This window comes from Antedon mediterranea, chromosome 7 (assembly GCF_964355755.1).
Source record: "Antedon mediterranea chromosome 7, ecAntMedi1.1, whole genome shotgun sequence".
NCBI lineage: Eukaryota > Metazoa > Echinodermata > Crinoidea > Comatulida > Antedonidae > Antedon > Antedon mediterranea.
In genome coordinates this window covers 26,503,080-26,529,648 of record NC_092676.1, presented here as the reverse complement: position 1 = coordinate 26,529,648, position 26,569 = coordinate 26,503,080, and the positions used below count along the sequence as shown (strand labels likewise).

General features: G+C 32.3%; 6 protein-coding genes across 7 annotated transcripts in view; 2 read left to right on the top strand and 4 right to left on the bottom strand.

Moving 5' to 3' along the window:
* Positions 1–278: 278 nt before the first annotated feature.
* LOC140055569 (uncharacterized) lies at positions 279–1,640 on the bottom strand. The gene has a single exon (XM_072100905.1). It carries the CDS (start codon positions 1,638–1,640, stop codon positions 279–281), a length of 1,362 nt encoding a protein of 453 aa, XP_071957006.1.
* Positions 1,641–3,400: 1,760 nt separating this feature from the next.
* Positions 3,401–26,569, top strand: part of LOC140053976 (uncharacterized) — a 28,942-nt gene continuing 5,773 nt past the window's right edge. The window contains exon 1 of the mRNA XM_072098760.1: positions 3,401–3,548. The gene's annotated coding sequence lies outside the window, so the exon portion shown is untranslated. The remainder of the gene's footprint in view (positions 3,549–26,569) is intronic.
* On the bottom strand, positions 4,318–7,691 carry LOC140053978 (DNA-directed RNA polymerase I subunit RPA43-like). The gene is made up of 4 exons (XM_072098763.1): positions 7,348–7,691; positions 6,325–6,466; positions 5,921–6,120; positions 4,318–5,419 (listed from the first exon to the last, which is right to left on the bottom strand). The coding sequence occupies exons 1-4, from the start codon at positions 7,551–7,553 to the stop codon at positions 4,903–4,905; spliced, it is 1,065 nt and encodes a 354-aa protein (XP_071954864.1). The 5' UTR covers positions 7,554–7,691; the 3' UTR covers positions 4,318–4,902.
* LOC140054810 (nitric oxide synthase-interacting protein-like) lies at positions 7,828–11,840 on the top strand. Its single transcript, XM_072099904.1, has 8 exons — positions 7,828–8,054; positions 8,456–8,561; positions 8,736–8,847; positions 9,023–9,086; positions 9,451–9,641; positions 10,278–10,462; positions 10,725–10,833; positions 11,109–11,840. Exons 1-8 carry the CDS (start codon positions 7,985–7,987, stop codon positions 11,181–11,183), a joined length of 912 nt encoding a protein of 303 aa, XP_071956005.1. The 5' UTR covers positions 7,828–7,984; the 3' UTR covers positions 11,184–11,840.
* LOC140054808 (uncharacterized) lies at positions 11,901–17,821 on the bottom strand. The gene is made up of 7 exons (XM_072099903.1): positions 17,436–17,821; positions 17,271–17,350; positions 15,150–15,309; positions 14,298–14,948; positions 13,733–13,908; positions 13,341–13,426; positions 11,901–12,571 (listed from the first exon to the last, which is right to left on the bottom strand). The coding sequence occupies exons 3-7, from the start codon at positions 15,301–15,303 to the stop codon at positions 12,394–12,396; spliced, it is 1,245 nt and encodes a 414-aa protein (XP_071956004.1). The 5' UTR covers positions 15,304–15,309; positions 17,271–17,350; positions 17,436–17,821; the 3' UTR covers positions 11,901–12,393.
* On the bottom strand, positions 18,235–26,560 carry LOC140053977 (uncharacterized). 2 transcript variants are annotated; one of them, XM_072098761.1, is made up of 7 exons: positions 26,439–26,560; positions 25,956–26,113; positions 23,059–23,209; positions 21,835–22,005; positions 21,349–21,524; positions 19,903–19,991; positions 18,235–19,091 (listed from the first exon to the last, which is right to left on the bottom strand). In XM_072098761.1, exons 2-7 carry the CDS (start codon positions 26,094–26,096, stop codon positions 18,569–18,571), a joined length of 1,251 nt encoding a protein of 416 aa, XP_071954862.1. In that variant the 5' UTR covers positions 26,097–26,113; positions 26,439–26,560; the 3' UTR covers positions 18,235–18,568. The 2 variants fall into 2 exon arrangements, with proteins under 2 accessions (XP_071954862.1, XP_071954863.1); XM_072098762.1 differs by having other exon boundaries at positions 21,349–21,521; positions 26,439–26,559.

The following is a 26,569-nucleotide window of genomic DNA, read 5'->3' as shown; positions in this document are numbered from 1 at the left end:
TACTAAATATATACCAAAAACATTTTATTTATTATAACATAATTATAACATTAGTTCAAATGATATTCAAGTTAGAAAATAGTCATTATACCAAGTTTTACCTCATATCAAATTTTTAAAATTAATATTTGTTGTTTTGAGTTTTATTTTTAAACAAATCTTTCCAATTTATTTGAAGATTGTATTTAAATTTTAAGCTTTGTGTAATTAAGACGGAGTTAATGTAATTGATCTTTAATTTAACTTTGTTACTTTAATGTAATGATATATTTTATACATTAATAATTAAATATTTTGATTGTGTTGTCACCCTCATTTGCTACAGCAACCATACATGGTTTATGAGAAATGATACATAACTGACGTGGTGAACTAATTCCATCTTCTTGTTTATCAATTCTTTTGATAAAATGTCCATCACTACTAAATAGTTGTAGTTTGTGTTCACTTGCTATGATGATGTTGTCATCCTCATCAACTACAACTCCATATGGGTACCACACCTCACCATCTTCAACTCCTCCATTGATGAGTACTTTCAGGGACTTGTCCTTGTCATCATACAATAATACTTGATGCTGCCCTCTATCAACTACAAGTACTTTACCACTTTTTGTAAGTGCAACATCAGAGTACGATCCTTTCTTTTGTGAACCAATCGTCTTCAACTTCTTCCCACTGTTAATGTTAAATGTGAACACATATTCAATTATCCCGTCTGCTACATATATAACATTTGTTGCCTCATCTATGTGAATACCAAGTGGATACGTCAATACACCCTTACCAATGGATTTAATCACATGACCATTCATATCACATACTTGAATGCATTTATTTCTTCCATCACTGAATGCTATTTTGCCATTCTTCATTTTGTACATTCTGCTAACCGTCACACCTTCTGGTAGTGTAATCTTGCTTATACATTCTCCTGATTGGTTGTACTTGTGAATTTCATTTGAGAGAAATGAAACCAGTAAGCAATCATTATCACACTTTGCTACTCCCCAAGGCTCACCCTCTACTTTAATAGGAAGTGGTTTGAATACAACATTTCCAATGTCATTTTCTTTCAATAAATCAATTTGCTGTTTGTTTTTGATAAAGTTAATTTGTTTGCTGTCATTTTGTTTGATTTCTTGAGATTTATTAATTTCATCCATCAATGTATTTAATACACTCTCACTTGATTTCATAGCAATTGCTGGCTCACTCATTAGTAACTGATTTAAGAAACTCACACTGGTGTTTAATTCAGAGATGATTTTTGTTAATTTTGTCATTTGTACGTCATTAACTTCCTTTTCCTCCATATAATTTGCTTCAACTTCTTTCTTCTTTTCTTCTCCTTTTTTCTTGATTACTAATTGAACCATTTCTTGAACTTGGTTATCAATATCTGTGAGACTTGCATCTTTACTTTCTTCTAGTTCTTTAGCATTCTTTCTGACTACTTTAAGTACATTTTCTATTTTTTTTATGGATTCATTGGCAGCTTTCTTTAAGTCTTCTGATGTTTCCTTAAACGTATTAAATGCTGTAACAATGTTAATTAGTTCATGTTTTCCATCTCCTGCAGCATGTTCCATTGCAGTGCATTCTATGCATATTGGTACTTTACATTTTGTACAATACATTTCTAATGGTTTAGCATGAGTGACGCACAATGAGGCAGTGCTTTTAGCTTCATCTTTCTCTTCATGTTGTTTTATGGTTTCCAAGAGGTTGTTAAGAAAGGTATTTGGTGCAAGTTTTTCAAGCCCTCCTACTGGAATGGGATACTCTTTGCGACAAATAGGGCATGTTAGCTTGCCATGATTGGTTTGAACCCATTTCTCCAAACACTTCAGACAGAAACTGTGATGACAGCTAAGTGATTTTGGGTCTTCTAATCTTCCATTACATATACAACATTCTAGTTTAACATTTATATCTCCAAGTAAACTTAATTCCTTGCTAGCCATCCTGCAATAATAATTTGTAATTATTTTATTTAATAAAAATAATAATTCGAACTCTATACAGTATTCCTGTATGCAGGTTCTCACCAGCTCAGCTACAGTGATTACGTTCACTTATGTTGACCCTGGTCTCTCCCAATTTCATTTTTTTTATGTATAATACTCAAATAGACCAAATAAATAATGAAATGAACTGAAATGTTAGTCCGACACTCAGTTTCCAATTGGCACTATAAATGTATTACTTTAGAATTTTAAATAACAATTACTTACTAACTGAATATAATCCATCCACACAATATTTTAGATTAGATTTCAGAAACAAAACTGGAGAATAAAAAAAAATTCTGCGTTGAAATATCAAATATGACCAGAGCAGTCTTCTTAAACTACTGTAGGTGTGATTATTTCAAAATCAGGGATGCAAAACACTCAACCTATCGCAATAGAAGCACACCATAGTTTGTTGTTACGGATTTTCAAACTTGAATGTGATTATAATTGTTCACTTTACCATGTAAAGCAATGATCAATGCCTGCTCTAAACAAATATTATTATGATAAATAATATCTTGCAATTCATATACTCTGATTTATTATAATTGTTATATCATTTGTACAGCGATGTATTTTTCTTACAAAGCAGGCTACGTGATTTTGTTTATTATTTTTGTATGTATAATATTGAACACAATTTTAAGTTTTTAACTAAACTTAACTACATATACTGTAGAGAACAGAGGAATTAAAAAAACAGAAGCATAATTTAAATTACTATCATATGTATCATACTAATTATTTGTGTAAATAGACACTAACCGTAGGTGCTCACCCTTAAAGTCTAAACAAATATTAATAAATAGAAAACTGTAGAACAAGGTAAAATGTTAACATTATTAAATTGATTTCTTAAAATTTGGTATATAATAATGGAATGCAATAGCTAAAAGTAAGTCATATTATAATGCACTATTGCAACTAAAGATCGCTGTCTTGTTTAAATAAGCTCTTTGCTATGTTCTTTAGCTAACCAATCGCACAATGTACAACATGGACAGGTATTTCTTTAATTCTAGCAAACAAGGGTTAGGCCTACTGTAAAATTGTTTATTTTTTATGCAGTAAATGTACAGTCATAGATTATATATTTCTATTTATTACTAAGTTTGGAATCAATAACAAAATAAGATCTTCTTTCAAAAATCAGAACAATAAAAAAAAAAGCAATAAAAATTCACTTCCACAAATCAAAATAATGATGAAGGGTCCAATTCAGTCACCTTACATGTTTTCACTATCTATATAAATTTTTCCAAAGAATTCTATCTTTTGCTGCATATCTTAATTCCATTACGATTATATATTTATTCTAAAGAATTCTTTTCTAAAACTATAGTTTTCTTTTTTTTTTCTAGAAAAAGTTTATAGAACAAATTTCAAACCATGTCGTCCCGTTCCTCAGTGAGCTGACGGGACCAGAAGGTACAAATGTAAAGTTGGAAGTATTAAAGTTATTAGCTGAGATGTCTACACACTGATTACGAAGACAGAAGGTGCTCAGAGAAGGTTCACAATGCATTGCTGGTAAGAAAGAAAATTGTCATCTTTTAAAACTGAAAGAAATTATCTGGACATTTCCACTTTAAAATAAGGATAATGCCAAAAAGAGACAGAATGCATATTTCCACTCTGCTGAACAATCCACTAATGAACTATGTATGCTATGGCAAAAGATTATATTTCACAAAATGGTGGAATGTCTTGTTCAATAAAGATAGGTGTGGTGTGCGATATGAGATTAAGCAGTAGTGCTACCTACAGGTGGAGGAGAGAGACGAACATGTGTGGTTGAGGAAAAACAAGAAAACCAGGATTTAACTAAACATGTACTTGTGCTACATCATCTTCATTTAATACCCCAAGATACCAATGCTTTACTAAATTTAGTTATAAGTTATTGTATTGTAAATTCTTGTGATTATGTTTACTTCCAGAAATGAACCAGCGAATTTATTGAGTCGCCACATAGGTCCAAGCCCTTAGCCAGAGGGGGTTCGAGGGTTCTTTTCAAAGAGCTTGAAAGTATTGTAAATGGCCTAACCCTTTGTTAAGAATTTAGTTTTTTAAGGAACTACTTTAGAGTGAGAAACATATTATTTTATTCAGAATTTGGTTTTGTTTAGACATAACTTTTTTAGTTGCATGGACGCGACTCGTATAGTTCACTATGTCGGTCGGTCGGTCTGTCTGTCCGGTATCACTATGCGTTTTAGCACGCGACTTATGGCTCTTGGCCTTGTTTATTTACCACGAGTTTTAGCTTTAAGAGGTGATGGAATTCTATTTTGTTGAAAGGTAAGTTTTGAGGTAGCTTCTACAGAAGTGATGCCCCTATAAGCCCATGCGAACCTTATTCAAGGGTGGTCTTATATTCAAGTCTAAGTACTTTACGCACAAGCAACATAGATTTTTATACTTTTTTTGGTTTTCATGTTTTTTGCACTGAATAAAATTTAAAGTAATGCTCGATAATGTAATAATTGTTCTTAATTATTTGTGATAATTCCTTTTTATGTTTTGGTGATTTGAAAATAAAGTCGATAACATAGTTCAGTTTTATTGGTTTATGAATGTAGCCTTTTTATTAACTTGGGTCAGCATAATCAGAACATTTTAAACTCATTTTTATTTATAGTTCATTTTTATTTTTGTTTCTATTCAAGAATACTATTGTGCATAAAAGATTTAAAATTAGTAAATATTAACTGAAATTCAAATCGTGGCTGGCTTGTTACGTTACAAACCTCTCTCTACAAAATTTAGTATTAAATGATTAAGGTTTTATATCTAAATAAATTTCTGTACATGATCCCGAAAATAATTTGTCTTGGTTTCTCTAGTAAAAATCGATAAAACGTTGATGGCTGATATAACAACATTATTCCAATTTCTTTTTATGTTTTTTGTGCTTTTTATGTTTCTTTTGTTTCACATCAGGATGTTCTTCAACTTCTTGCTTGATTAGTTTCTCTGGTGGACTGCACATTTCTTCAGAATCATGCTGCCTTTTCTTTGATTTTTTAATTTTGTGTTTCTCACTTGACGGACTGCACATCGATGTTTCACTTTCTTCAGAATCATGCTGCCTTTTGTTTGATTTTTTAATTTTGTGTTTCTCACTTGACGGACTGCAAATCGATGTTTTACTTTCTCCAGAATCGTGCTGCCTTTTTTTGGCTTTTTTACTTTTGTGTTTATGTAATAGTTTACTTTCATCTTTAATGTCTTCAGTTTCCTGTTCATTGTCTGAATCATTTTCAATTTTTATGTTAGATAATGTTTCTGCTTCATCATAATTTGGTAAACTGTTCACTTTTTTTAAGTTACTTTTTCGTTTAACTTTACTTCCATGTTCATTTGGTAAAGCTCCATCAGCTAAATCATAATTTTGTTCACTGAAACGTAACAATAATAAGATAGATTTAAAGAAAGGTAATACATTAGGCGTATTTAACTGGGATGTTTTGAGCAGATATCCACAGATTTTAAACTCCTCCTCAAACCCTTTGCTGTAAATATGCGAGCATTGAGTGGGTCACTGCGAAGTAAACAGGAGCACTGTGTAACATACACTACAATAGTGACAATTGTTCTGCATAGCATAGCTCACAATTGATAGAGTCCCATAAATTGATTTGTACATTGCCTTTAGTTATCTCTCTCAACAATCCCTGTGGCCATAGCCTCATCACTACCTTACAGAGCCATCCAGCTCTCATCCATCGATTCTGTATTTACTTTGTATATGAATAGATAACAAATATATTGTATGTAAGCATTTTAATCAGAACTGGGTTGACATCTTTGAAATGAAAGTGATGCCTGTTTAAATGGGTTCATTACTGTGAAAGCAAAACATGTATAATACAGTATATTAACTAAATTAGAATTAATACCTGTCATTGAACATCCCTGCTATTGATAAAACATCATGAGCAGACTCGAGCCGTGTGACGCAGAACAAAAATTCTTCTCCTAGTTCTAGGTCAAAGCCTATCCAGCCGTTTACTTGATGTTTTGGTTTTGGAATGGACGCATTAAAACACCTGTGTACTAAACATCCAATGTAATTCTCTCCTTTCTTGTTCACGATACCCTTGAATAAAGAAACCACCAGATGAAAATGAAAATACTATAAAACAAATAAGCAAATTAATTCAACATTTAATAATAAACAAAAAATGAGGCTTGCGTTAACCATCCATTGAAATTCCCATCGTTCAAACAAGTAAAATTATCTAGATATTATATTATATAGATATTATTAGATAATTGAGTGTAATTTGAAGCCATTCTTTACCTTCAACCAACTTCCAATAGCAGGCTTGAATATAATCTCATCAAGCTGAACATCAAAGTGGATAAACGCTTGGTCGTCCACAATTGTACCTGTGGGTTTACACATTCTCAAATTGCTAAAGGCTATCATTACGCCACCAAGTCTAAATATTTAATAAAACATATATTATTAGTATTATTACTAGTTATATATGACCAAATAATATAGATATTGTGGATAGCGCCGATTGGGCGCTACTGCAGTTTCGCACCACACCGTTATATCTTTGATTTCTCACCAAAACTTTCCTTTTTCACACTCACAACATAATATTATGCAACATGTTTATACGATTCGACCACTTACGAAGTAATTTTTTTAAAATAACAATACTTTTCAAACATTTTAAACCATACTGAACTCGCTGTCAACACACTGCGAAATGTTCGCCATCTTATTATATTTATCACTTAATTGCCAGAATGTATGCTTCATTTTCCCCCAAAAATGTAGAAACTATAGAAGGCAGTGTTATAAAATCCAATTACACATATATAGGCCTATTTGGTTTTGAAAGGCAAGAATTTTTTCAGCTGGCGAAATAGAGGTTAAATTAATATTTCATTATTAGTATTATTATTCATATTAAAAGGTCCTATCAATGTTTTATGTACGGACTCATATCGTTGCCGTTTTGATATGTACAGCTGGTTCGTTATAAAAACCACTCTTTGCAGTTTAAAAATAAAAACAGAAAATAAAACATACATTGATTTCTGCTCTGGCAATTTTCTGATTCTAAAATGGCCACAGTTCGATCAAAGTATTTGCGGAAAAAGAGCGGTTTTGAAAGGCATTTTTTATTGTGATAAAGGTAATATAACGGTGGCTAAATCATGGGAACATGTTACAGAATGGCCTAAAACTGTATGATGTGGGTGTGAGAAAAAAATTAAGCGAGAAGTCGAAGATATAACAGTGTGGTGCGAAACTGCAGTAGCGCCTTGGATTGTATTGTATTACTGTATTATTAGTATAATATACCTGTCAGAATACAGCCCTAAATCAGCATTAATGATGTCATTAACACCAGCTTTTAGTCGTCCAAGATACTTTGGTGGTAAAGTAATATGTCGTATTGAAGTTTTCCTTATAAGACTCGAATACTTGTCCTTCAACAGGTCGACAGCTTCAGAAAACGTTGGAAGAATGTGTTTTACAACATTTCCACCGACACCTGAAAACGCCATTATTGTTTATTGTATGCAGAAAATGTAGTGCTTTAGATTATCATACTATAATCAACCAAATAAGCATTATTCTGACTGTACAGTACTTTTTTAGAGAAGAATTTTCGCTTTCTTGTACTGTGTGGTACTTGTCATGGGCGCCGCCATATTGAAATTGAATAATACATTTATAGACAATCGAAAGTACGTTGCACTTTTTTCTAGTTTAAAAAAAATGAAATAGTCAATGATAATAATTCAACACATTTATAAATATTTATAATACAAAGAAGTTATTTTAATATTTTAATTTGGTATATACTATTAGATATTAAAAGAATTTTTTGACAGTGACTAACAGTAAACGGCGCCCGCATACGGCTTATAGGCCTATTTCGGTAATTCGGATCCATTTGTTGTCGTCGCCGTTCGGGAAAGAAAAGCTTAGAAAAATGACAAGACATCAAAGAAATGCCACTGCTGGTTCTGTATATACTTATCACGAACGTCAAAAAGATGCAGGTATGACGTACTTAATCTTTTGTAAACTTTAATTACTCAAAATTCTGTACAATTCAGTTAAACGCATACAAATTAGAATCTTTTTTAGGCTTGCCGATCTTGTCTTTTCCAAGGCAGGTTTAGAATGTTTCTGCCCGCGCCCCGTTTTGTCGTGACTAAGCATGTTAGGGGCCTAGCCAAAAAATAGTTATACTAAAGAGTACGGCCTCTGAAACCAAACTTACAGTATACCTAGCTGAACTATTAAAACGTTGGATCCAAAACATATTACTTATTTAGTATTTTATCTTGTGAATTTTCAAAAATATTGATTGATTAAATTTAATAAATTTATGCCTACAATAGTATTTAAAATTTATTATATTAATATGTTATTAATTTACGATATTACTATCTTAAAGCTACATCTGGTTATGGGACAAAGCATGCCAGGCTGAGTAAAGATTCTGTCAAAGATTTTGATTGCTGTAACTTGACCCTTCAACCCTGTGCAAATCCTGTGGTAACGTAAGTCCTATTTTAACAAAATTTTGAGTTTGTTGTATCATCAGTATCATGTTGTTAAAAATAATTAAAAATATTGCTAAATTTGAATTTGTTGCCAATTTATGTAAATTACTAACCATGGCGTCTAATTTTATAGCTTCATGTACTAACTGACTTGAAATTTTTTTTATACAGAGCAGGTGGGTATTTGTATGATAAAGAAGCAATATTGGAATATATTCTACAAAAGAAACAGGAGTTTCAAAAGAAAATGAAAGAATACGAAAAACAGAAGAAAAAGGAAGAAGTATGTCATCAATGCATCATATTAATATAACTGGTTGGGAGTTCAGTGTATATAAAACAGAATTCTTAAAAAGTAAATCCCCTCAGGAACTTTTATATTTAATCTTGAGGACTTCTTTTAAGTCAGGAGCATTAATTATTTAACCTTATTAATAATCTTTACTTTTACTTTATAGGAGGAAGAATCAAATACTTTAGAATCCAAAGTCGAAGAAAGAAAGAGAGCATTTGTAAAACAAGGTACTGTATTTTTGTTATAAACCAGTGTTTAGGAAAATTGCCAGGATAACCATAAGCAAATTCATTCACTATCCTTCTTAAAGGTGGCAATCCCGTTCACAAGACAAACATATACATAAGATGCTCTACATAAAAAAAGTATTATTCCAAGTCTTTGGGAGTGGAGTTATAAATGTCCATTAGAAAAATCCTGACACTGACAAGATTTGAACCCAGGACCCTTGGATTGGTACCCATAACCACAACTCCACTCCATTAATTATTCTTGTACATCAATTGAAGAGTTACATTTTGATAACTAAGAAGTTTATGAAATATTATTTATTCTTTATCATCATGTGTTTCTGCTTAATTTAAACCACAGAAAGCAGTATTGTTAGCAAGCCAATTAACCCATTTACTGAAGCACCATCTGCCAAGAAGCAGAAGTTACAAAATGATGTAGACTCTGTTCCAGGCACTAGTACAGTACAGCCAGATAGATCAAAACAACTACCCAGCTTTTGGATTCCTTCTCAAACACCACAAGCAACGGCAACAAAACTAAAGAAACCAGTAAGTAAGGAGAAACATCAATATTAGGTATTAAAATGTTTTTAAACAACTTTTTCTCTCCCACCAATGCGGCATTCAAATGTTAAAAACTGAACAGCAAACAACCACTTATTCTATCTTATTCCAATATTGAATATCAAAACGTGGCAGGCTATAGGCGCTTGACCTTTGACCTCGCCTACAATTTATAATTTCAACTACGAAACTTAGTATTGTATATTCAGGAATAGCCACTCCATAGTCTCTTTGCTTTTTTTCCTTGTATCTTATTAACTCAAAATTGTTTATACTAACAAACTTTACTGTTAATATGGCTAGTATGTAGGGCCTTTCATTAAACATCCATGTACAGTACAACTCTTCATAACAAATTTTTCAATCGTCTATCAACTAAAAGTCAGGGTGGGTCATGTCTCGGATCACATTTTATAGTTGCCGTACAGATAGGCTGCTACATCAGTACCTCTATGACTGGATGGCTAGTTGGTGACAAGAATGCTAGTTGGTCATACCCAGTACCGCTTGATTTTACAATCATTCAGAAAACCACCTCAAGACATAACATCGTAATTCAGTAAGCAGACAGTAAAATCTAATACCCTTACAAAAATAAAATTGGAACTTTTTCTATTGTAGGATAAAACTGTGTATTGTCCAATGAGCCAGAAGCCAATCAAAATGAAGGATTTGATAACAGTAAATTTTACACTTGCTGACGAAAAAGACAGTCAACCTCTGGTTGCCAAGAAAGTGCGCTACAAATGTGCAGTGACGCATGACATTTTGTCAAACTCTGTGCCATGTGTTGTTTTAAAACCAAGGTATTGTTTTTTTAAATTAAATTACTTAGCTGCGTAGCTATACTAGATAAATTTACCCAGCAAATATTGCAAAACTGCAAGCTTAAAAGATCACCTAAGTTTGCTCACAGCATAATTGAATTTCTTTTATTTTGGAATTATTTCATCCATATCAAAAAAACTCTAATTACTTACAAACAGAAAAAGAAAAAACAAATTCGCAAACTCTAAGAGCTTAAATATATAATATATACATAATGAACAACATGTTATTTTCTTTTAGTGGTAAAGTTGTTACACAAGAGTGCTATGAGAAATTGGTCAAGAAAGACATGTTGGACCCAGAAAGTGGAGAAAAACTAGAAGAATCAGATATTATTACACTTAAAAGGGTAATATATGTTTTTAATCACAAAATTAATCATCCTTACCTCTTTTACAAGTTTAATATAAATCCATGGCAAATTACTGAAAAATGACAATTCTTTGAGTGTCAGTGGCTGGATCTCAATGGAGATACAAAATAAAGTAAGCAATGAAAAAATGACAATGTTGTGGGTATCAGTGGCTGAATAAAACACTATAAAATTGAGCTGATTAAAATATCAAGAAAAATGATGTTTACATATTGTATAACTTACAACACTGATGTATGATTATATTGCAGGGAGGAACAGGATTTGCAAGCTCAGGTGTTGAGTTGGCAGCAAAGAAGGCTCGCCCTGTCATGATGGCATCATAAAAGCAGATTATTATACTTTTAACTTCTCAACGCAATTTTCAGAGAAAATTGTTGTTTACACATTTTGTATGACTTACAACACAATTGTATTCTAGCGAGGAACAAAATTTGAAAGCTGAAGGGGTAAACTTCCTCTATTGAATATAATATACTGGTTTTGGGAACAATCATGAAGATTCATACAAAATAATACATATTCAATAATGTACGTTCTTTCATATTTCATGTCATTTATTTATTAAACCATCATGTACAGCAAATGAATGAATAAATCAGATGAAAGCACTCAGATACGCAGAGTGTGCATGTTGATATTTCGGCCTATCTTAAAAGAATACAGATTTTTATTTTTTTTTATTTATGAATTTATCAATGAACACATTTTCTTGAATTCGTATAGGCATGTTCTATAAGTATATACCTATTAACACCGAATTATACAGAATAACTTAATTTGTAAGCACTATCATGCTAACAAACATTTGAGGTAATTGTTATGTAAATTGCCATGTTAGAAGACCAAATTGTATGTCGCACAATTTGAAGAGATACAAGCTTAGACCCAAGTCAGCAAATCCTACAGCTGAGAGAGTTATCGGGTGTGTTTTAAATCTTAATTGTAAATACTGTATTTAGATAATAAAAAGCAAAACCTTATTGTTTGTGTGCAATCTTTGTTTTATAGTCATTGTGGTTTTGTCAATCTTTTTATACCTGAATTTTCATTAAAAAAAAATGCATAGATATCTTTAGATTTATTGTAGGGTCAAAGGTTATGATAACCCAAATGGTCAAGTAGTTGTAACAATTTTATAACCAGTCCAATGTTCGACTAATTATACTGTAAAAAATAGTACTTTGTTTTTATATACTGTTATTAGTTCAGACTCTTCAGTTGTAAAATACCACAGTACTGTTTAGACGTGTGCTGTAGTAAACATAGCATGCACATAGTACTTTAGACGTGTGCTGTAGTAAACATAGCATGCACATAGTACTGTTTAGACGTGTGCTGTAGTAAACATAGCATGCACATAGTACTTTAGACGTGTGCTGTAGTAAACATAGCATGCACATAGTACTGTTTAGACGTGTGCTGTAGTAAACATAGCATGCACATAGTACTTTAGACGTGTGCTGTAGTAAACATAGCATGCACATAGCACTTTATAGTCATGTACTGCAGTAACATAGTCCTGTCAATCTCACTTCAGCTTAAAGCTTCACCAAATAACTCCTGATAGATGTAATGTTGGTTTTTTGGATAGCTTGTTAAATAGCCTGGCAAATTGTTCAATTTAGAATTCTTGTCTGCATAAATCGGAAGAAATCTTTTGTTTATTTTACCATTCCTTTTGAATTCATCTTCCATAAGATCTGCAAAAACCCTAAGAAAAACAAAAAAAGTTAAAATGAATTTGTTTTTAACATTAAAATACCATCCGTAAAAAGGGCAAAAAAGACTACAAGAAACAAAATTGAATTTGTTTGTAATAAAAATGCCATCTGAAAATGGACAAAAAGTTCTTTTTAATTTACTCCAAGTAAGTTTTAGTTTTGCTGATAGGTTAGTGACCTAATTTGCATATTAACAGGTGGAAAATACCACACAGTGGGCTTGGTTGTCTTTTGTTCTGCTTATTAGCAGTGAGGCAGCCATGGAGAAAGGACCTCCTTTATTTGTCACCAGTTGCTCAGAGCCTGATGTATTTTATTTATGGAATTTATTTACCACTTTACTTGTGGCCATAGGATTCGATCTTGTCGGGAGGGAGGATACTTGGATACCTGCCATTTAAAAAATGCAAGTATCTTTATTTTTTACATTATTTGAAGTGAACAATATTGCTACTACTAAATTAATAGGTTTAAATTGTAAGAGTATTTATAAAAAAGTGTGTGTTATACCATGTTTTTTCATATTATTTTTCATTTCTACTGAGTTAAAATGAAAATCGGGTTAGTCATAGATTAAGTTACTAAAGAATGAACATAGACAGTGGCGTAATGCAGGGGAGGGGGAGGCGGGTGGCGCCAAGCACTCATAAGAGACCCACTAACGCCTGGTAGTTGCATTGGTGGGTTTAGCCAGTGAGCTCTCATAGCCGTTATGTCACTGACCATTGAGCAACTAGAATAAGGAAATATTTTCCATACCTTATATGCAAGTGTTTGTTTTTTGCCTTGCTTTCAGTTACTTCTTTAATGTATTCTTTTGACAAGTAGCACAGCAAGTATGAACACTAAAAGACAAATATAATTATTTAGTAGATAATTTGAATCCGACCTAATGATGCTATATTTCATTTTTCTGTTTTCATAGACTAGAAACTTAATCTTCAATGGTAACTTAGTTTACCATACTATCACATTAAATTAAACTGTTTAGGTCAACACCTAGTAACTTAGTTTACCATCTAGTATTGAACTTTTGAACCTAGTAACTTTTACCATCTACCATCTTGTATATAAACTGATATGTCAACACTTAAATGTACTTAAAATGTGATATATTTATTTCATTTTCAAACAACTTTTTGATTAAGTACCTTGCGAAAAACTCTTGTCAGTTTTCTCATAACTTCCTTCTCGTCGACTGCTTGATGACGTTCAATGTTGGGTGAGGGTATGTCCGTCATCACTTTGTAACCACGTGCTTTCATGTAGTTTGCAGCAGTTTTAATCTGGTGTATAGCATCTGATGCAAAGGTTATTAAACAGTCAACTGTGATTTAAAAACACCATGAGAATTATTCAATAACGTGTGTCTATACAGCATTTTAAATTTTAACTGATTATATTTTGGTTAATTCAGCTACTGTTTGAAGGTTTGCATGGGGAAATAAAATGTTGATGGTACACCCAGGAGGATGATCAAAGCATATTGCTTTTCAGAACTAATATAATTCAGCTACCATAGTAGAACTAAGGCCTCCATAGATTGTTACGTAAACATTACCCAAGAGTGACAGTAACACCAGTGGAAGATCCAGGATTAGGCTAAAGGAATGCTCAACCTCTTTTCGTCATCGTGAGTAGCAATTGTAGCTATACCCTGACAAAAATCCTGTATCCGTCCCTAGCCAGTACAATTTAATTTCGAAAGTAACTTACACTTTTTAGACTTGCTAGATCGTTGACTTGATGACTTGAATATGTACCTTGGAACTTCACACTTGTAGTTCTCCTTCTCTGAGGTTGTAAAATAACTATGTTCATTATCAGTGTGCCTATATGACAAACCTGAGACTAAGTTATCTGCATCAGTAGGCAGCAGAGAGTCTTGGGAGAGAGACACGGCACTGGGATATTTTGAGGACAGTATCGAGCAACTGCTGCAAGATGTTATGCTTTCTGTATTATCGTCTAGGCTGCTTATTGTCGAGGATGTTCGGTTTGATGCCGCCGCATTCAACCCTGGTCTTGGACGAAACCTGCTCTTTTGCCTCTTTGTTCTGGGTCCTCTTTGATTGTATCCAGGTTGTGAGTTAGCAACTGATGACGGGTGGTTGACTACTCGTTGGTTTCTTTGAAATGCTAGGTTGTCTTCTGGTAAATAGGCATTATTTAAAACCCCTCTGCAATTTGGGCAGAATGACTGTACAGGATGATATTGGTGTTCGTCAACAGGATTATCTAGACTTTCTTGTGGAAATCTTCCATAGAACCTGTTTTCTAGTTCTCCGTAATACCGCCTACTTGACAAGCTTCCAGGAACAGATTCAATGTCTGAAGTTTCCACTGGCATCCTACCATGATCTATAACTACAGTAACATGTCACATTTTAAGGGAGTTTGCCTATTCATTAAGTGTCTCACCATAGTTATTTTAACTTGAAAGTTCGGTGGAATCATTCATGATTTATGTAACAAATACAGTAACCAACATTATAAAGTTTAAAATTAATAACGTAAAATACCATACATTAGAAATATTGAAAAAAAACATATTAAATAGAAACATACCATCAGGCAAATTTAATTGCTCAGCAGAGGGATTTGAACAAAGTCCTAGACCAGAATATTGGTACTCTAAATCACCGTCAGATGCAACCTCTTCTCTCATATACTGCCAATGACCAGTACCTTCACCACTGCTCCAACCATTAGCAAAAGCCATTGCACTCTGAAATAGTGCACAGAATTTATATGATCACACTAAGGAATATATCAGTACAATTATACATATTTCTGTAATAGTACAAAGTTCAACGTGTAAAGTTAGTAAACAAATATTGTCAGGTTTTTTCTTTTCATGGCTAAATGTCATTCCTTCATTCATCAATCTATCACTTCTTCATTCATCAATCATGTTCTCATTCCATTCAGTTTTTTTTCAGTTAGGCAAAACATTTGCTCTTTAATTTTTGTTTTGTGAATAGGTACACAAAAGGTATACTGAACTAATCGTTATAGTAATACATTATTATGTATAGTATTGAAATTCATATTACAAGTATTTCTATTTTATGAATGTGGAGAATAAAACTGTATGTAGGCAGTGGCTCTCCCTACGCCTTTTCGACATATTTTAATGCCTGTTTTTTCCTCTGGGCCCTGGGGTTTAGCCAGTGAGCGCTCATAGCTGTTACACCACTGTATGTAGGTAATAGTCCAAGACCCATTATGCTACTAGATAGCTAGTCTGGGTTCCAGACGGAGTTTTGTCTTAATATTAGTAAAAAGATAAATATTTTGGCACATATGGCGTTTCATACGTATACTACTTGATTTTGGATTTTCAGACAAAAATCGCGGTCGAAATAAAAACAAATAAATAAAAAAAAAGATAATACAGACTTGGGGCAAGTCTACTAGATAGCTTTTAAATTTATTTGATCGATAAGAACAATAAAACTACATAATAATAAGTTTATAGAATGGTATAAACGTAGATCTCGAGTACACCAGCAGTGAAGTCAACTGATATTAAGTATCCGTCAATGACGGCCACGTGTCTTCAGAAGAAGACGGCTACAAGAACAGTAACAATAACATAATAAATATCATGGAGGAATTTGTAGTACCGGTAACTAATTCCAAGTTTGTTTGTAAAGTTTAAAATACATTAAATTTACGCCTGACTAGCCTCAGTTGATAATACAAAACTGTTTCAATTACTGTGACTTGTCATTTTTCTGGTAATAAAGAATTCATATGCAAATCATTTTATTTAACAATAGTAATACATGTAGATACAATGGGTTAAAGGTTATCTTGTGGTTGTAGTGTATTTACCCACTGAAAGCATGCTAAATGTAACAAAGACATTGGTATTTCGGTAATCCTTACATAACAAAATGGTTAGTTTATGATGGCCACTCTAATTTATATTCAAAATAATCTTTCAATTATATTAAAAAACAACAAATAAATTGATATATACTGATTTAGGCGAAAACGGAAATTGTTTTATCATGATTATGAACAAATATATTTTCAATTCTGCAAATGAATGTAGGAGGGAAAAAAAGAAAGTAACTTATGCCATGCCATAGATGGATAAAATAATATGTAAAACAGTAGATCTCCCCCACCACTCCCAACATTTCAAAATAATGTAGCAACATACCAAACCACAAAAATAATACCTGTATATAAAAATTGATTCTCTTGTTTTTATTATACAGATTCATTAGCCAATATACATATACCAACATTTAGAATTTATTCTGTGCCTGTGATGTTTATAGATATAAAAGTATCTCTTTGAATATCCCGCTTCGTGAATAAAACACTGAAAGATGAGGGCGTATCAATTTGATCTCTGTTGCGCATGCATACAATTGACTAATGCTGTTCCGCCATAACATGTGGAGAGTGTTAAAGAGTCACTGTCCATTCAAATCTGAACAATACCATGAAAGCCCCCAGTGGTCTAATGGTTGGGATATCTGCATATCATCGCAAGGTCCCAGGTTCGAATCTCAGTTTTGGTGCCTTTTTCTCATGGTCACAGATTTCCTCATCTTTATTGTTTCAATTTTAATTAATTAATTTAAGTATATTACCGGGCGGTTTAGAATTTATTCTGTGCCTGTGATGTTTATATATGTTATATATAGAATTACAAGAAGTCATAAATACCTTGCGTTTGTGATGTAGTAATTCTGCTTTGAAATTTGAAGCAATCTCAAACTGAGCGGTTTGCCTGTAGCCTGTGAATCCTATAAAGCAAACAATATCTAACTAAGCACAATACACAAAGAGGTTTAATTTGAAGTAACTTCAAATCAAATTCAATAAACTTACCTTCATACAAATGTCCAAAATGAAACTAAAATGGAGGCGTCGCACCATTCAGGCATTGGAAATGACAAATCTGTCCTTTGGAAATTCCAAGACACAAATAGCAGAAAGCTGTATGCACCCAGGGCCATTGCACTAGTGTTATCTATATATCATTTGACAAACAGTCAATGACGCAAACCAAATCCTTTGTTCTGGATGATAAAAGCTATACACGCTATACTACTATGTACAAACAATATTTGGTTTTCAACTGTGCTGGTTTTTGTTGATCATCATGGGCAGATCCAGGGGTAGCACTCCCCCCACCCCCATTTTGGCTGCTAACAAGAAATCATTTGTTTAAATAATTGTTTACAGATTAATATTGTATGTTAGCTCATGGAACTATAATATATAATCCTATATTATAGTTCCATGGTTAGCTCTCCTGATCATATCTACTTCACAATCCTTGGCTAATATCAATCCTGTACAACATTTTACTAGGCCTACAACATACACAGAATACAACAATCTAATAGACATTTCAATACCTTTTTAAAGTTTAATGAATTTTCAATCATAACTCCCTACAAATCATTACTTGTAATTGTAGTTTTGACTATTAAAATTGACAATATATTACAAATAATACAATAATATATTTGATTTCAGTTAGATTAGGATATGATTTGTGGTTTTTTAATTTCAATATTTACAGTTTATCATGATTCTTAACTCACATATTTCAATTTAACGGTGGAGGTCATGATCTAGTGCCTGTATGTGTGTTTAAACAAAACACCATGGAGTTTAAATATATGGTTTTTTTTTACTAGAAGTTGCTTTTATGAGAATAATTTCGTGTCACCTCACCATAGTATTTCTTTCTCAGGGAAATATAAAAATACAGTAATTTTCATAATATGTACCAGTGAAATAAGATTCTAGTACAGTATATCCTATTCATTGTTTAATATTTATGCTGGAATTATTACAAAAACAGTAACAAGGACATGAGAGAATAGGCCAAATATTCTGATCAATCTCCTCTCTACTTCAAAATGTTGAAATAAATGTATTTGATATCTCAATGATGTAATCCCCCATCAATTGTAAAAATCAGCACTTTATTATTTTACACCGAATAAGAATCAGCGTTTTTTCAGGTGTACTATTAACGGTGTATCTGTTGCCTTGCACGGTTTTCGTTTATTTCCCATAAATTTTCGAAATTTGTCAAAATTTCGATTCTTTTTCAAATTTGTCCTGATATGTGCAACATTATTGCTCTGCTCCGTTTCAGGTGTGTAGTTACGGTTTCTCCTTATTATGGAAAGTGGTTGAGAACTTGAATCGGAGTTTGAACGAACAGCGTCATCAACGTGGACATTGTCAATGTGCGCATTGTTAATGTTTAGTTGACGTGATTCTTTTATCCTCAATTCTCTCAGTCTCATGTGATTCTCGAGCTGCAATTTTTCCAGTTGCAACTTCTGCAGCTTTTCCAATTCTTTGGCTAATACTCCCTGAAAGTGTTCATAAGGTCCCAGAGGAGGATTGTCCAAATAAGGCGGGAACACTTTTGACATTCTCGCATCAAGTAGATACGGAAGAAAACGCGAGTTTACGTTGCTCGACTCAGCAAATTCCTTTGCCATAAGCTCATTAATGAACCTGTAATATAAAATTTAATTTTCTTTTATTAAATATCAATTGAAATTAGGCAGAGTAGGAGATAAATAAATGTTTATCATAATGTGTTAATATGTGCAACATGTTAAACAGTCTATTTTGTGCCTAGCTTACCTTCCGAGACATCTACCAAGGCTCGAAAAGAAATGATTGGTGGTATAGTACCACCATTTAGGGGCAGGCTTCATGGAACAAACCATTGTGTGATAGGAGTGTTCAATAAATATCTATGTATTCAAGTTATAGTTAAATATTGGTAAGCACTATACCAACACCACTTCTGATTTGTGTTCACATAAACTACTACTTATTTTAAACATAATATAATAAATGATAATGTATTTTTATAGCCCAATTTAAATCTTTTATTGCTGCTCTTGCAACATTAATAATTATTTGTATAGATGCAAAGACATGATGAATCGGTCTGTAATATCTGAATATTTATTGAAGGTAATTAAAATGTATGGAACGTGACAAAAGACACACTCAAAAAATAAAACAAATATTTCAACATTTAAGTTTGGTTAAGTCAAAGTCCAACACATTGTCTGTGCTCAATCATTAAATTCCAATTCACGTTCTGTGACACGTGCCGCCATTCACGTCATGCTCTTTATAAGTAGATTCGTTTTTGATTTTCCACATCATGTCATCAACAATCCTTTTATCCATTCACTATCTCGTTAGCCTTTATCACCAAAGTACATTACATACATTATTTGCTTAGTTGGTCTAACCGTCACAATCATCTCGCTATCTGACCGTCCCAAAACTAATTACCAAAAATTACCTTGTATTTGTGTGCAATTCTGTACTTGGTTTCATTCCTTGCGCTTCTTTTACGTATTCTTCATCGATTAAACAGATAACAAAAGCGGCCTGGAAATCAAAATAAATATAACATCTCATTTAATATTGATAACATATTTATTTAAGTGGGAAGTGGGAGAAGGGGATGTTGACCTTTACACTACTGTGCCTTTGATTAGGAACTATACTGACATACACTTATGATATGATAAGCTTGTATTAATGTAGTATATTTTTAACAATTGATTTTCTATTGATAACAGTACGTTAATTGTTTGTGGCAGGAAGGGGGGGGGGGGGCGACGGGGGGTGGTGGGTGGGTAGGTAGTAGTTTAATATTTGTGTTGAAATTTGTCATATTTACCATTTCATTCATGCTAAAATATTCAATAAAACTGCTATGTTTAGCCAGTGTAAAGTACTTTTACTTTTCAATTAATGAATTTCAGTGAACTAGTAAAACTCTGTCTACACTATCAAACTTTATGTTACATGTGATATGACCATATATGGACACGATGATGTCATATTACTACCATATTTGAGCACATCACTACCATATTTGGGCACATCACTACCATATTTGGGCATATCACACCTTTAGAATTATACAGTAGTACAAAGAGGATGTCATTCTACAGGAAATAATATTGGATTATGTCTAACCCTGATTGAGGATGTTGATCATATCAACAACAATCCATATTTCAGGATTATTTTATACAATAGGTTTTCAATGTACAGTACAGTAGTATGGTGAATTCATTATGTATTCATTTTTCAGTTATTCAAAAGAAATTGAGATGATCCCTTATTGTAAATCTGTACAGGATCCTAAAAATGTTTTTGTGGATGAGCCCCAATGAAAGTTGGATCCTTTTATGCATTGATTCATAGAGATAATATCTCTATGATTGATTCTATGAAATGCATATAAAATGATTCAATATTTATTGACAAAATATAGAACTTCCTGTATTTATTTACATACCAAATAAAAAACACTCGTGGTACATCATGTAAAATATTAATATAATATTTGGAGTATTTTATTTGGACGTTGAACATTTAACAGAATATTTTGAGAATTTAGTTAGTTTTAGTATACGAAAAAGCTTGTGTTAGTTAACTTTTACTATTTGAACGAAAATGTTTTTTCTGTTGTCGACAAAAATGTAAAAAACTTACAATTCGTTTTGTCATAGAAATGAACCTCGACATCAAAGAAAAAAAAATAGACAACAATATTTGCTTATTTTCAAAACTTACCTAAGGCTTGTCTACACTATCAAACTTTGTGACAAAAAATGTCATGATGACATATCACACTTGTTTGATAGTGTAGACAGAGCTTTAAAACCAATTTTTTTTATAAATTTAACCTCTGTAGGGTGATATTATATAAGAGCAGCAGATTATTACTCACATCTTTAAACTTTTCGTACAACTGTGCTTGTTTTGCATTCATATTCCAAGCCGATGCTTTAATTTGGTCGAGTTGAACTCTGTAAACACTGTTGTTTTGAAGACAAGCAGTAAAATCATTTATCCGACTGTCATGCAACATTGAACTGGAGTATGACAATAAGATTGTCGGATCTAATAAAAGAAGATAAACAAATGTTTAAGTTTATGTCCAGTTACAACTGTTTTTATTTACTTATCAGGTGTTCTTTTATCACTCACGCGAGTGTAGGGGCGTAACGCAGTGGGAAAAGGCTCCTGGTTTAGCACTCCTAAGGGCCCTCCATCATTGTGTAGTTGCATTGGACTAATCATGCTCTGGGGCCCTTAAGCTCTGGCCCCTGGGTTTAATGAGCTCATAGCCGTTACACTACTGTTTGGGTGAGAAATAGGTATATGTACATAGCAGTATAGCATATTATTAATAAATTTATGTAATATTACTTACCTTGATATATGCTGGAATAACTACTTAGACTTGTCGATGGTGAATACGAGTTTGATGATGGTGTGATTGGTTGAGAGGATTGACCCGAAGAATACAATGATGCGATTGGTGAAGAACAAGTTGAGGTTGACGGAGTGATAGCATTCTTACTCGGTGCACCCAACTGTTTTTCTACATTTAAAAAATAAAATTTAAATATTACTGTACATGTCGTCATAATAACATGCAACTGTACATAATGTACTAGTCAGTAACCTAGTGGAACTTGAGTTTGGCTCATGCTTTCTAATCCTAAAGTGAAGGGTTCATTCCACTCTGTAGTCAGTAGTCTATTTGGTATATAGGTATATAAAAAATAGTAAATAAAAAATACTAGTACTGTACTATTGTAAATTCCAAGGCCATAGTATAAAAACTGGTTTCTATTTCCTTAAAACTACAAATGCGGTATACAGATTTACTCTTAGAAAAATATTATGAATTATGCAACCAAAAAAAAACAAAACAAAAACATGGATATATTTATATACACATCTTGACATTTCACTCTCCTTATTTCTGACCTAGCTACTTACAAATTGTTATGTTTTTTTTACTTAATAACTTTCCTTTTGATCATAACTATATCTTCAAACAACATTAAGAAAGTCACAAAATGTACATTTGGTGAGACGAAGAATAACTTACCATACTATGAAACCTAAACACCACCTGTAGTTGTGCTGTTAACATTTTTATTTGCTTACATAGCTAAAATTATCGGCATAATAAAGTGTCAGATTTCAGTATTTACTGACTGTATGAGGAAGCAATTTAAGTATATACAGTACAGTATCAAAAAACGGAAGTAAAATGTAAATGTACAGCTATATATAAAGTATAATCAGATCAAGCACTTTCCATTTAAAAAAAAATAAAGTTTGAAATTTGTTACATACTTATAATACTTAAATTAATAGTTGTTTACTGATTAATATTGAAACATAGGATAAAGGAAAATTGTGATATTTTCTTCACATAAAAGACAATATACTATATGTAACTACTAATGATTTATAGCTGTATACAGTAGGTCCAGATCTTGATACGGATTAGTGTAAAAAACATACAACAAGCCGTTTTCAACCAGCTCAATCAGTTTCTTGGTTATTCTGATTGATTTGGGTTGCGATCCCTGCAGCTTCTTTTGTGGATATATTGACATGATTAGTGTATTTTTTTTACCTTGATATAATCTTTGAAGTCCATGAATTGCACGAACACATCCAATTTTCTTCAGAATTTTAATAAGATGACCAGTTGTTATATCAGAATGAAAATCACGCCATTTATCAAACACAATCGAGGTCGGTGAAGACGGTTTACTTTCAATCTCCTGAAAAAAAGAAAAGTTTGTGTGGTTATGGTTCAAATCCCCCATAATTCTCCAACTGATAACTAGACAATTTGGTCGGTCTGGTTTTGGGGGAGTTGAGTGTTTACTTTATTATTAACAATGGAAATTAGAAATAAATTGACTTGTTGATTTTATGCGTCGTCCTTGCATCCATTCACTTTGATTTCATTCTTTTTTAAATCCAAATTTTTTGTATTAATTCTTTATGTATTTAAAATGTATTGCTAAATGAATAAAGTAAAAAGTAAAGTAAACAGTAATTCTGCTCCCCTTCCAATTACCAAAAACTAAATCAAATGACATACAGTACAGCAACAGTACTATTTTAAACGACAGTATACATTTATAATTCTGTTTTTTTTGGGGGGAGGGGGGGGGGGATAGCGTTAGGTGTGCGCTCGTCTTTTGACAGCTAAAACGAGATTATGAACTACTTTTTTGATATCTATTTTTTACAGAGTATTAATATTATTATGTTTGCACTCCCCCTGTTTCGGGATTTGGGAACAATTTTCTAGGATACACTATACACGGTAATGTAAAATAACTTGAACTGTATGTTGGACTCACTGAAAATACTGCGTTTCAGTTATAACGGCTTTTAAAATAGAGAAATAACTGTTAATGAACTCTGTATGCTTTTAAAGCAGAGAAATGCATACAGGTAACATGTAGACAGAATTTAATGACAGATTTACTACATAATTGTCAGATAAATTAAGACTTATTATCAGCTAGTTGCGGATAGACAATTAAAGTCTTCCTTTAAATCCGGAATTGTTTATACAACGGAAATCTTTGATTTTTCAGTTCCAGTTGATTGAATGCGTCTCATGAATACTAATGCATGGTTTGTCTGTTAGCTTTTGTTTGTTGGTTTAAAGTTCAACTTCATCTATTTTTGTAAGTGTAACTGTAAGTGCAAGAATCATGGTTGTGTAATTCATGGTCGATTAATCAAGTTGTTTTCCGTAAACTAAATAAAAATTGTTTTCCAACTACCTGTATGTCAGAACTCTAAAAAATGTACTGTGTATGTTATCTACTGTTTGTCTCTAATATTTGTAAGTACATTCAAGAAAACATACTTCACATAAAAGATGATTTTTTAGAATTAGTGTAACCAATTTCGCAACAAAAGATTTAATTTTTAATAGAAAAATGTCTATTAACTTTAACTCCAAAAGGGCAATTTAAGTATGAATTTCATTTCATTAAATGAATATATAATTTCAAGGGATAATAAGTTAAGTTATAAACTATTTATTTATAAATAAAAATAAAAATTATACTATTAGGTACAGTACAAACTGATTTTGATATATTGTTATATTATTATATTACCCACTTAACAATAGTGTACTGCTGTCATTTAGGAGGTGACTAAGTATTGTGGTATTTAAAGCAATTATCTATTGAAATTTTCTACGAATTGAACATTGAATAATAAATTTGTAAGACTCACTCAACCAAATGTAACTGACAAAAATGATTTCATAAAAATTCAAATTCATTATTTTTGTTTTAATTTATAAAATCGCTTCAATTTATTTATTTATTTCAACAATATTTTACGAGGGTGGTCCATCCAGCCAAAGCTGATCATTCAAGACCCCCACAAAAATACAACATGACGAGACATAAACATGTAACAAAAATTTGAATCAAAATAAATAGAATTTTAAAGATAAAATAAAGTACAAATTAGTTTAAAAATAAAATAAATAAAATAAATATAAATAAATAAAAAATTAATAAAAAATTAAATGAATTAAATTAAATTGGCCATATCAGAAGAAAAGATAGGAAAAAGGAAGCAAAACAAAAGATGGTTCTTCAGCAAAAATTTGAAGGAACAGTAAGCTAAAGCCTGTTTTCCTGTCGACGTTAAGTTACGTTGAGTTGCGTTGAGTTGACATATTCAACGATTTAACAGGAAAAGGGGGTAAAAATTAACGTTGAAAATCGTTAAAATCTTAAATCGTTAAAGTTGAACTCGATTCAACTTTAACGATTACGATCGTTACGATCGTTAAAACTGACCAATCAAATGGTCCACAAATTACGTCATTGCAGTTTGTGAAAAAAAGGTACGCGCTGACAATTCCTGAATGTTTACAACGCGACGATGTTTTTCACCTTTTTTGTACACTTTTAAGGTCTGATATTTAAAAAAAACAAGTGTAAGTCAAATTAAATTATAATATTAAACCAATTAAATTTAATGTTTGTCTTTAGTGTAAGCCTAGATTAAGATATCAACGAAAGCATGTCCTAGGCTGGGTTTAAGCATCAAAACCCGTAACTTTTTCAATTTTCACGCGGTCCCGGGTGCGCGTGGCCGGCCTTAGTTTTGCAACACTCACGTCCGCGTGTCCCAGCAACGCTCGAGAGAACCAAGAAACTATGAACGATCGCGTAAAAATGTGTAAATATTAGCGGTCCGACTCGATCATCGTCATCGCTATTTTATTTTCAACTTTAACGATTTTAAACTCAACGTCGACAGGAAAACAGGCTTTAAGCAAGTCGGATATCTAAAGGAAGAGAATTTAAAAAAGTTGGGAGACTTTAAGACTTTAAATGGTAAACTTTTTTTGTCATTTTATTTCATGAAATACATTGTGATACTGATTACATTTATAAGATACTGTGAATTTGAATTCTTCCATCAAGTAAAAACATCAGTTATTCCTATATAATAATATATAATTATTTTATTTACCAGAATATTGTCAAAGGTAGCGCCATAGGCATAACCAGCAAATTCCCGCCATGTTTTATCTTCGCACTCTGCCCTGTCAAGGTGTTTTGACAATTCTTGCATTGCCAGTGGGCTTAAGTCATCTATCGGTATATCTTCCATAATTTAATCGTCGGTATCTGAACAAAAAAATTTAGACACATTCTTTAATAAAAATAATGGGCTAGCCTAGCCTAAAATATTATAATTTTAAAAAAAAATTGTTTTAATGAAATTGTAGGAATATCTTTCTCTACTTTCACTATCTAAAAAGAGGCCCGAATATACTCATAGTAAATTGAAACATATTTAAAAATGTATACCACCTTCATTTACAGCGACTACCTACCTACCTAGTCCTAAACTGAGCCTGTCTCTGTTTGTCTGGAGATCCATTTGTCTTAGTGAAGTCTAGGCCTAGCTAAACAAAACATACTCTTGTATATTATATTTATGTTTACTCACCACTTGTTAAACCCCATATTTTACCACTAATATTGCAATTTTATTCTAATAAAAAAGCAACACCCGTGCAAAATTGAGTCCGTCATCCATCGCGCTGTTTACGTTTAATTGATGGTGGTGGTGTGTGTGTG

Excerpts from the sequence above, each read along its gene's own strand:
- LOC140053977 (XM_072098761.1), bottom strand. The coding sequence starts at position 26,096 with ATGGAAGATATACCGATAGATGACTTAAGCCCACTGGCAATGCAAGAA. Across the intron at positions 23,210-25,955 it reads CTACCTTTGACAATATTCTG|GAGATTGAAAGTAAACCGTC; the intron begins GTAAATAAAATA and ends TCTTTTTTTCAG. Across the intron at positions 22,006-23,058 it reads ACTTCAAAGATTATATCAAG|AAAAACAGTTGGGTGCACCG; the intron begins GTAAAAAAAATA and ends TTTTAAATGTAG.
- LOC140053978 (XM_072098763.1), bottom strand. The coding sequence starts at position 7,553 with ATGGCGTTTTCAGGTGTCGGTGGAAATGTTGTAAAACACATTCTTCCA. Across the intron at positions 6,467-7,347 it reads TTAGGGCTGTATTCTGACAG|ACTTGGTGGCGTAATGATAG; the intron begins GTATATTATACT and ends TTAAATATTTAG. Across the intron at positions 6,121-6,324 it reads CTATTGGAAGTTGGTTGAAG|GGTATCGTGAACAAGAAAGG; the intron begins GTAAAGAATGGC and ends TCTTTATTCAAG.
- LOC140054808 (XM_072099903.1), bottom strand. The coding sequence starts at position 15,303 with ATGGCTTTTGCTAATGGTTGGAGCAGTGGTGAAGGTACTGGTCATTGG. Across the intron at positions 13,427-13,732 it reads TGACAAGAGTTTTTCGCAAG|TGTTCATACTTGCTGTGCTA; the intron begins GTACTTAATCAA and ends TTTGTCTTTTAG. Across the intron at positions 12,572-13,340 it reads AACAAACACTTGCATATAAG|GGTTTTTGCAGATCTTATGG; the intron begins GTATGGAAAATA and ends TGTTTTTCTTAG.
- LOC140054810 (XM_072099904.1), top strand. The coding sequence starts at position 7,985 with ATGACAAGACATCAAAGAAATGCCACTGCTGGTTCTGTATATACTTAT. Across the intron at positions 8,848-9,022 it reads AACAGAAGAAAAAGGAAGAA|GAGGAAGAATCAAATACTTT; the intron begins GTATGTCATCAA and ends TTTACTTTATAG. Across the intron at positions 10,834-11,108 it reads ATATTATTACACTTAAAAGG|GGAGGAACAGGATTTGCAAG; the intron begins GTAATATATGTT and ends ATTATATTGCAG.
- LOC140055569 (XM_072100905.1), bottom strand. The coding sequence starts at position 1,640 with ATGTATTGTACAAAATGTAAAGTACCAATATGCATAGAATGCACTGCA.